This window comes from Lampris incognitus, chromosome 21 (assembly GCF_029633865.1).
Source record: "Lampris incognitus isolate fLamInc1 chromosome 21, fLamInc1.hap2, whole genome shotgun sequence".
Taxonomy (NCBI): Eukaryota; Metazoa; Chordata; class Actinopteri; order Lampriformes; family Lampridae; genus Lampris; species Lampris incognitus.
This window is the reverse complement of record NC_079231.1, coordinates 8,744,521-8,755,150: the sequence shown is the minus strand read 5'-3', so window position 1 is coordinate 8,755,150 and position 10,630 is coordinate 8,744,521. Positions and strand designations below refer to the sequence as shown.

General features: G+C 44.6%; 1 protein-coding gene across 2 annotated transcripts in view; it reads right to left on the bottom strand.

The window, feature by feature from the left end:
• Positions 1–457: 457 nt before the first annotated feature.
• The window catches only part of zeb2b (zinc finger E-box binding homeobox 2b), a 53,177-nt gene continuing 43,004 nt past the window's right edge, over positions 458–10,630 (bottom strand). The window contains exons 7-10 of one of the 2 annotated variants that reach the window (XM_056301064.1): positions 9,327–9,435; positions 6,841–8,855; positions 4,399–4,579; positions 458–1,785 (exon numbers count right to left, since the gene is read on the bottom strand). In XM_056301064.1, coding sequence (XP_056157039.1) covers positions 1,214–1,785; positions 4,399–4,579; positions 6,841–8,855; positions 9,327–9,435 — 2,877 coding nt within the window. In that variant the 3' untranslated portion in view covers positions 458–1,213. The remainder of the gene's footprint in view (positions 1,786–4,398; positions 4,580–6,840; positions 8,856–9,326; positions 9,436–10,630) is intronic. The other variant, XM_056301065.1, reaches the window with a different exon arrangement.

The following is a 10,630-nucleotide window of genomic DNA, read 5'->3' as shown; positions in this document are numbered from 1 at the left end:
CAGTATGAAATAAATAAAATTAAGAAATATAAAATGGGCCACATAAATAATGGGTTTTTTTTCAACCTACAAATAAAATGAATGCAATTTGAATTTTTTTTACGTTTTTTTCCCCCCCAAAAAAGTGTTTGGTGTAATACTGTCAAAGATAGAGAAAAAAAACAAAACAAAGTCATTGCACAACGTAATGTAAACTAAGGAACTGCTGCCTATTATTTTAATACTGACATGAGTGCTTCCATTAACGACAGAGAACCACATCATAATACTGAAGCTGGTGGGAAAAAAAGGTTTCCTTCCTTTTACACAATACGAGGGTGGCACTTGCAGAAAACACACAGGTTCAAAGGTTTGCATATAAGGCTTCTTTTTTTTTTCTTATCAAAAACACCTTACAAAGGCTCTGTCCTTCACCCCCCCCCCGCCTGCCATCTGTCCATAAACAGTATTTTCCCTTAAAACCAAGGTCTCTTTAAAACTTCATTATCTTAAAAAAGAAAAAAAACATAAAAAAAACAACAACAGGTATTTTGTCCCGTTCCTTCATACGGTCGTTTGTACGATGAGGCCCAGAGGAGCGTGTGTGGCGTGGAGATGGAGGAACCCAGGATGATGCGGAGTGATGAAAAGGTTTTACCGCAGGACTGCAGTGCACACACTACTGCTCTTTTTCCAACACTGTATAAATATATACATAGGCAATACTTTTTTATTATTTTTGTTTGTGATTATAGAAGCGGAGTGCAATTTGTACAAGTCACTAGTTGTGCTATAAATATTATGGAACACAGGGTTTGTTTTTTTCTTCTTCTTCTTCTTCTTCTTCAGGAGGTTAGCACCACACATATTTTTAGGCCTTAATACTGTACATTTTTTGAAATGTATTCATTTATTCATTGTTTTGTTTGCATAATGCAGCTTATTTCACAAACCCATGCCCCTTTTATCCTCAAAGCCCGACGCTTTCCCCCCGGAGTCCAAATTGATTTTTGAGTTCATGTCTTATCGGACAGACATAAACGATCTTTCCCCTCCGGGCTCCCGCCAAAAGAAAGAAAGCTTCCCGGAAGCTTCAGGCACGTGCACGTACAGCTCAAAAACACAGCAGCGTGTTTTTTAAACCGAGCGGGTAATACTGAACCGAAAAAGAGAGAATAGAAAAGAAAAAAAGAAAAGAACATTAAGATGGGAAGCTTTTGAGTGCCATCAGTGATTACATGCCGTCCTCCATGGCGTCCTCGTGATCCGATTTGGTTTCCGTTTTGCCGTCCAGCGAGCTATCGTCCATCGAGTGCTCTCCATTCTCCTCCTCGTCCCTCAACGTGTCCGGGTCCGTGTCCATGCTCTTGCTCTCTTCCTCCTCCTCCTCAAATTCGTCCTCCCTCCTTCCAATCTTGGCGTACGCCCCTTCCGCCTCCTTCCGTCCCTCCCTCATCACGCCGTTCACCGCCTCGTGCCGCAGGATGGCCTCACGCTCCCCCAGATCTGGGTAACCCTGAGGGGTCATGCCCTGCAGGTAGGCCCTGCTCATCAGGAGCTCTGTGGGCTCCAGGTGGCCCTTCTCCCGCGCCTCCCTCTCGGCCGCCTCCCGCTCCTCGGCCTCCCGCTTGCAGTAGGAGTAGCGGTGGTTCATGTGTTGGGAATAGGAGCCCGAGTGAGAGAAGCGCTTCCCGCATTTGTCGCACTGGTAGGGTTTCTCCCCCGAGTGCAGCCGGGAGTGCTCTATGAGATGGTGTTTGTGTTTGAAGGCCTTCTTGCAGATCTGGCATTGATGCGGCCGCTTGCCTGTGAAGACACAAAACAGACGGGAGAAAATGGGGGAAAGGGGGGAGGAGCATGAGTCTTCTGCTGTCATTGGCCTCGGTGCGACATAGATCACAAAAGTAAAGTTGACTCGACGTGACAACAGTCAGAATAAAGTAAAACATTCTCAAGGGAAAAGCCTGATGAATTTGGATGGCGTGAAAGTTAAAAATGACACAATGCAATATCGAGCCTAACTTCGATTCGCGACTCGGGGCTATTTGTTTATTCAAATTGCAAGCGCAAGTCTTCTCGGATGAGAAAGTGCGCTCGCATTCACGGGTCTACATTATGGAAATCCGCTCCTGTGGTTAAAGGCATGGGTAAACGGAACCACAACTACTTATTTTAGGCTGAAGTGCGAGCCGGATGAATGAAACATAAATAAACTACTGCAAAAGTCAACAAACAGAAAGCACAACAAAGAAACAAACAAATCCGCGATGAAAATTGAGGAGGGGGGCTCCTAGGGGCCACCCTGCTTATCTCTGAATAGAATTCACGTTCATGGTGACGCCTGTCCCTCCATTTCTGTCAGGGGTGGGACTCCGCTGTAAGCCGAATTAAACAGGATGCTTTGGATGCAAAAACGTGAACTCCAAGTGGTCTGCCCTGATGGGATGGGATGAATTTATGATGCCATGGGTCAAAACCTGTCAGGCTACGGTTCACTACAACTGGCTGTAGATTAATTTTGGAAAAAGTAAAAAAAGTAAAAAAAAAAAAAATTCAAAGCAGAATACAAAATCTACTCTTGCCAGAGCACATAAACTAACTTTTTAAAACTATAATAACTTGACTTTATTTTCGGTGCCGAATTATTTCCCCCTTTTATTTTCACTAAATTTTGGCTCTGACATTTTGGAGTGTATCAGTTTAGTTGTAGCCAACCTCCTTGACCTCATTTTCTTATTCACTACCGCTCAGCACATCTGGAAACATGGCGCTTTGCCTCATGTAAATAACAAGGCGGTGGTCCCCTTTCGTATTCGGCCGCACTTGTGACACGACTTGCCCGCCAACAGGCAAACATACTCCAACATCCAGCCAGTCCAGGACATGTGTGTGTCTCGATCACAACACATACACTCGCAACACTTTTCAACACAACATAGTGTCATTATACCTATTGAAAAAAGTATTACATTTTGCTCTTAGCTGTTTTATTATAAATCTATCTATCTATCTATCTATCTATCTATCTATCTATCTATCTATCTATCTATCTATCTATCTATCTATCTATCTATCTATCTATCTATCTATCTATCTATCTATCTATCTATCTATCTATCTATCTGTCTTTCTATTGTAAATGGACTGCATTTATATGGTGCTTTTCTAGACTACTGACACTCAGAAGTGCTTTACAGTGTGTTCCTCACATTCACCCCTTTACACACACATTCATACACTGATGGCAGAGGCTGCCATGCAAGGTGCCAACCTGCTCATCAGGAGCAGTTAGAGGTTCAGTGTCTTGCTCAAGGACACTTCAACACGCTCTCTGGAGGAGCCGGGGAACGAACCAGGAACCTTCATTTACAAGACGACCCGCTCTACCTCCTGAACCATGCTGCCCTATGTGTCTATATATCTAACTGTGTTTATCTACCTGACTGACTCTTTTATCCATCCATTCATTTATTATCCAAGCTGTTTATCCTAATTAGGGTCACGGGATGCTGGAGCCTATCCAAGCAGTCATTGGGCGGCAGGCAGGGAAGCACCCTGGACAGGACGCCAGTTATCCTCTTTGGTAATTAAGTTTTTTTTTAACTTTTGTCAACTGAAAAACGTAATCCACACCAGATTTGTTCATCTGACATTGTTAGCAAGTTAAAAAACGGTGTGTCGACACAACGTGGCTGTATGTTTGCTGATGACATGGCGTTATCAAAGGGAGTACATTGCTGCCCACCTTATGGCAGAAACCTCACTTTTTGGATGTGCATCCAGATAACATAAAGCCCACCCAGAGCACTGAGTGCTGGCTAGAAGATAGCGGGACTGAAAAACATGATGCAACCTGGTGAAAGAGGATCTGCGTACGATACGTGTAATGAAAAACCTGTTACTGCTGCTCGGGAGCGCTTTGCTACTGATGAGATCTACTGCCAATAATGGCAGCGATAAAGCCATTACAGCTTTTGACGGGCTGGTCTGATTTTTTTAAGATAATGAAATGGTTAATGTGACGATTGATGGCCGTGGGGGGGGGGGGGGCTTTTCCTGCCGAAAACTTCTCTAGCAAGTGTTTGAAATCCAACGTAAAACAATTCCTTATTCTGAACAACGTTTAACAACATAATCCGCATTAAACACGCCGTATGGTGGCGGAAAGGGCGAGTAAAGTCATCAAGACATTTCTGTGGTGTTTTAAAAACTGGCATAATCGAGGACCCGACATCAACTCATTCCTGTCAATGAAGAAACAAGTTAGGTCTCCGTTTACATACAACTGAGGGGTAATGGGGGGGGGGGGGTAAAAAAGAGGGGAGTTGAAAAATATATAAATTGATCTTATCAAACACAAACATTTAAAACAAACAAAAAAGGCATGGGGTTAAAATAAGGGTCTAGAACAGTATATACCTGTGTGTTCATATTTGTGTCTTAGAAGGGAACTGCTCTTCTGGAATGTTTTGTCGCACAAGTCACACGCGTACATACCACTTTCAGTCTTCTTAATCTTCTTCCGCGACAGACAGGAGTCTGGGTCTGTCATGTCATCCAGCCCTGACATGTAGTCTGGTGTACCATCTAGAAGGTCCCCCTGGAAACAAACAGGAAACAAAAAACAAACAAACAAAAAAAGAGGGAATAAAAATGAATCATATGTGTTTTCATTCAAAACAGATGTGTAACTTCCAAAATGTGTCCACACCGACAAAAGCTTTTCACCTGAAAGTCAACAGTCCATTATTCCAAAGCATCAGTGATTACATCCTCAACATTAGAAAACAACGGTCAGGTTTGGTTTCAGTAACGCATCCTCCAGTCACCTCTGGCTCAGTTTGGTCCTCAGTCTGACCAACTTTCCTTCTCTTTCTCTATTTTGTTCTGTCTTTAACTTTATTTCCATTTCTTTCTTTTGTTTTCTCTTTCATTGTCTTTATTCTGTTCATCCTTTCTTTCACTCTGTCTTTATTTTGATCTTTCTTTCTTGTTCTAGCTCTGTTGTCTATTCAGCTGGGTTGTCTGCCATTTGTGTTTCCAAAGCACATGTTTCCTCCATCCATCCATTATCCAAGCCGTTTATCCCAATTGGGGTCGCAGGGATGCTGGAACCTATCCCAGCAGTCACTGGACGGTAGGCGGGGAGACACCCTGGACAGACCGCCAGTCCATCACAGGGCCGACACACACACACACACACACACACACACACACACACACACACACACACACACACACACACACACACACACACACACACACACACACACACACACACATACACATATATATTCACATCTAGGGACAATTTATTATGGCCGATTCACCTGACCTACATGTCTTTGGACTGTGGGAGGAAACCCACACAGACACAGAGAGAACATGCAAACTCCACACAGAGGACAACCCGGGATGACCCCCAAGGTTGGACAACCCTGGGGCTCAAACCCAGGACCTTTTCCCCTATTATATGTGATGATCTGACAGCCTGTCCAGGGTGCCTTTCCACCTGCCACTCAATAACTGCTAGGATAGGCTCCAGCATCCCCGCGACCCTGAGAGTAGGATAAGCGGTCTGGTTAATGGATGGATGGAAAAAAGGAATAGTAGAAACAACTGTTTCATTACTGATTTGCCATCACAGATCTTAAATATCACCTGAGGTCAGTGGACATATGGAGGTGGTTACTAGACAAAGTGCTATAAAATGTTTTACATCCAACGTGATTATATCTGTGTTCAGTGTCATGCATCTTATAACGGGAGTATTGGACAATTGGTTACCTGTAAACATTTCAGATCCGGATTGGTATTATGCAACTTAATGGAACGTCCGCTTTTATGAACCCTACATGTAATAGTGTATTCAATATATTTTGTACATGATTGTTAACTCTGCTAACTTTATAATTCTCTTTATTCTTTTAAATGAAGATGAACCTTAAAATTGAAATCACGGAGAACAATATTAAAACATCAGAGCTTCATAACAAGAGGACCAGTGGCCTATTCTTGAAATTGCAAACTCATATAATGATTAAAATCAGAGGGTGAGACTAATGGCTAATATTGAGAGCCACCAAAGCTTTCATTAATGAGTACGTCTCGGCCAGGCCTGAAAATGATTCTGGGCCAGCGCCGCGTTGGGTTTTAAGAACGGACCACTATCACTCTGCAATCAATTTGAACTAAACGCCCGTAGCTGTATTTTTAAAATCTAATTTAATAACTTAGAATAGGAAACATTATTAATACTTTTTTTTTTATCAAAATGGTTCCCCTCTATGTTAAACAGCCTTCAGCATTCAGCAGTAATGAACATGAAGTCTGTGCATTATTAATCTGCATGTGGAAGCTCATTTTGGCTTTGCTCTCTTTTAAAATGCAACTGACTTGTGGGGATACAGAAGAATTCAGAGAACTGTGCAGCTCCGGGGCTCACCTTTGTCATTTTTACAAAGGCCTTTCACCCATATTTAATAACAAAATATCTGAGTTCAGGCGCGTTGGTTTTAACTGCGCTGAATGAAAGAAGACTTGGGTAGGAGGCTACAGTGGAGAGCAGTCATGTATTCAACACCTCGTAGTGAGCAAGATTCAAACAGCCGAGACTGGTACATACCAAATCCTCACATCATAACTTCTGAAAATCACATTTATGCCCTGACACCTCTAATGATACATCCTTTGTGACAGCTGTTTATTTCTGTGTCTTCGCTGTTTGGGTGAACCTCAGGTGGGTGTGCTCTTTTTCACACTCCAGAGTCATTTTTTAATTAGCACTGCAATGAGATCGAATCACTTTGGAGAATCTGAGGGAGCCTGAGGCTTTTGCAAAACCACAGGTGGCTTATTTACCTGGAAACCTGGTTTCCGCTGGTATTTCCTCCTCTGTTGTAGCTCAGCAAATGTAGCTGCCCCTGTTGCATAAGTGTAGGCCATGTGTGGCAGGAAGCCTAATTGTTCCATGCCCGGGTAAGGCCTGAGACCTGGTATGGTGGCCTGCATTGGAGGCATAAACGTAGCTGGCGGGAACGCACTTTGAGGAGGAAGGGATGTGTACAAGGGCTTGGCAGCAAAAGGATTAATGCCGAAGATGGGGCTAGTGCTTTTTTCAAGGTTTCCATTGTTGGTAGAGCCTGAGAAATCCTTCTTAAAATAGGCCAAATTCAAAGGCTCTTCGAAGTGCTCACGGGGAGAGGGGATGCTGTTATGGTCGATGGTAATGTTGACTTTCGGTCGGCTTTTGACAGTCAGTGCATGCTTGGGCTCCTTCATGAGTCTCGGCAGAGACAAGTCCAGCGGCTCTGCCTGCAGGTCTTCAGAAGTTAAGCTGTTGGGAGTGTATGAGCTGCTGTGGGAGTTTTTGGAAGATGCAGAGGACAGGTTTAACGGAGAGGGCGTGTTACTGCGCGAATGGTCCAACTTGTCACCCATGGGTTTGCCGTTGCTGCTGAACTGTTGGTTGTTTCTCAAATGTCTGAGCACGCCATCACAATTGTTGACATTGTTATGGAGCTCACCAATGGCAGGTGATGTGATGCGGTCGGAGGGTTTGATTAGTGATACCGGCGACCTGACTGCCATAGAGTCCTTTGGTGGGGTGTGGTGGTTGTTCATCCCCATGACCATTTCTATGTTGTTCCTGTGCTCCAGCGGTGGAGTCCTTGTGTTGCCGTACTGGTACATTTTCCGTTGCTCAAACCACTCCTTGACAAATTCCTGAGGCAGGCCGACTGCGATGGAAATCTTGAGCAGCTCCTCCGAGTTGGGCTCCATATTCATGGCAAAGTATGCCTTCAGCACGGACATGTGGTCCTTGTATGGGTTGATGGGACTAGGTAGTCCCTTCTCTGACAACATGGAGGAGAGAACATGGGCATTCTTCTCCATGAAGATCCCTGGTTTGGACGGCATCAAGTTCTCACTGGGCTGCAAAACAGCTTTGATCTCTTCATTCATTTTACATAGGTAGCGTTCGTGTTGATGCAAAGGTATTGGACCAGGGAAGGTTTCTTTGCAGTATTGGCACGCAAAAGGTGTAAACATGTTGTTTTCCTGCATCTTCTCCTCCATGCCTCCTTCGAGCATGTGGTTGGATTTCTCCCGTTTGATATTGCTGATCTGTCTCTTTGAGTCCGTTGTCAAGCTCTGGAGGCAGGCTTTGGCTTCATTCACTTTTTCCAACGTGTAGTCGATGATGCTTTTGGTGGCACCATTGTGGTTGACCACCGGAAGACCGACTGGGGGGCCCCCGGGTGATGTCAACCCGTGTTTCTGCTCCTCAATCTGGGACCCTAGCTCCTTCATATAGGCCTTGAGTTTGGAGAGCTCCTCTGGCTTACAGTCCATTTTCTGCCTGCACACAGTGTTGTCCACTATCTGCAGGACCTTCTGCACCTCGCTCAAGTTGTTCCCCAGCGACCCCGGGTAGCCCAGAAGCTGTGAATCCAGCACCCCCATCCCAAGGTGATGCAGTGGACTCTGGGCAGTGGAGTTGTGGTGAACCCCCAGAGGGCTGTTCCCACCCATCCCTCCATTCATGAAGGGCGCTGGAGTGCCAAACCCCTGGGATGCCATCATGAGCTTATAATCGTTGAAGTCCAGCGGCTCTGTCTTGATGTTCAGGTGGTTGTTGTTTTCCGGGAGGCCCAGCGGCTTGCCGTTCTCCAGCTTCTGCCGCAGTTGCGTGATGGCTGTGTTGGTGGGCGAGGAGGAAGCAGAGGTGGGAGAGGAGCCCGTTTTCATGTTGCTGCGCATCCGCCCATTGATGGCAATCAGGCCAATGCACTTCTTGCTGCTGATATGGGAGCTGTAGGAGCCAGAATGGGAGAAGCGCTTCTTGCAGTTGGAGCATTCGTATGGTTTTTCACCTGAGCGGAGGAAAAATAAGTAGGGTCAGGTGTCTGATATTTTCATACTTCCTTTTAAAACCGCAACAGATTATGAAATATATTATCTTAATCATTATTACTATTGATATTGTCTCATTATCATTGTCATTATTGTTATTATTATCATAACTTAACACATTTCCATGCACCCTCAATACATAACTTTTTTAAAATATGTAATAAAAAATTTTCTGACAGCTGGTAATGCATCTATAATTTTTTCTTTAGACACCTGCAAAAACAATTGTTTCTGTGTCACATTAACGTACACACACACACACACACACACACACATACACACACACATCTAAATATATATATATTCAGTAGCATGTCTAGGGGTGTAAACGAGATCTATCTATCGCCAGATTTTGTGAACTTCGTGTTTATTTTGAATTGAGGTGATGAATATTTAAGGAGAAAATGGACAAGCCATGTCTTCCAACCCACCGCTATGGATCCGAAGGTGCTCTTTCAGATGGTGCTTGTATTTGAAGGCCTTTCCACATTCTGTGCATTTGAACTTGCGGTTCCCGGCCCCTTGGTTGAGCAGTTGGTGCTGTGCAGAAAAAAAAAAAGAGGGAGAGAGAAAGGCAGGAAGATTCAGATTAAGGTTTGGCAAGGGGTAAGAGTTCAGCAAATAATCAAAACCGGTTGGCATGACAACAAGCAATAAGCCAAAATGGCTGGTGCCGCCAAAAAGGCGTCCTGGCTTTCCACTTCCACCTCCATCGGTAGAATTACAGGCGTGGACAGCAATAACAGACAGAAGGACATACCTTTTAATTCCCAGGCTTCTCAGCCAAAGGAGGAATGCTTTTAGAAATTGGCAGCCCGGAAAACAGAATTAAAGAAGAGTCTTTTTTTTAGACTGTTTCCCCTTCATTAGAACAAGCAGTCGGATCTACTTTTCACTAATTTGGGTGTGATCGTGTGGGGGGATATTCAGAATCCTGTCTGAGCCCATTCTTTCTTGCACACCTGTATTCACACCAATTCAACTAAGGCTCACGCTTTTCAATAACGGTCTCACATCTCTTAGTAAGGACGGTTTAGAAAAACTCAACTGCTGTTTCAATAATAATGGGAAATCTGAGCAGGGAGTGTAAAGCCCTGGCCTTTATTTACTGTTCAAATGTGAACATGATGTGTAAATCTGTCAATCCATCTAAAACTGAAAGAAAGACTCTTAAAAAAAGAAGAAAAGAAAAAAAATTGAAAACGTAATCCACAAAAAGCATATCAAGAACAACGGCATCGCATGTGTAACTGGGCACGAGACAATCAACTCCGAGTAGGAGGTGAGAAAGCTTAAACAGTCCGGAAACAGACAGAATGAGAGAGAGGGAGGGAGGGGGGGGCAGGAAATGCTGTTTCTCTGCATTGACTGGGGAGAAAGAACGGGGGAAAAAATTGCCCCCCTCCCCACCCCTCGATCTGGGGCCGACAAATGCCGGGGTGTGTGCTGACTCTACCCACATTCCTGGGGAGACAGATGGTGGCGCACAGGACACTGGGAGGAATTGTTCAAACAGCCCAACCTTCAAAGATCAAGCAAAGGGGAGAACCGGGGCCCCGCCAAGTGTCAGAGAGGGACCCCACCGCTCCGATGTTGCTGAGTTGCATAAACAAACAGCAGCAGCTGCTTCGGTGCCTCCCTCCATCCCTTCCACCACCTCCACCTCCACACACACACCGACCCCCAACCTCCACAGACCCCCGGTAAAGTTTTAGTGTCGCCACTGCTGATAAGG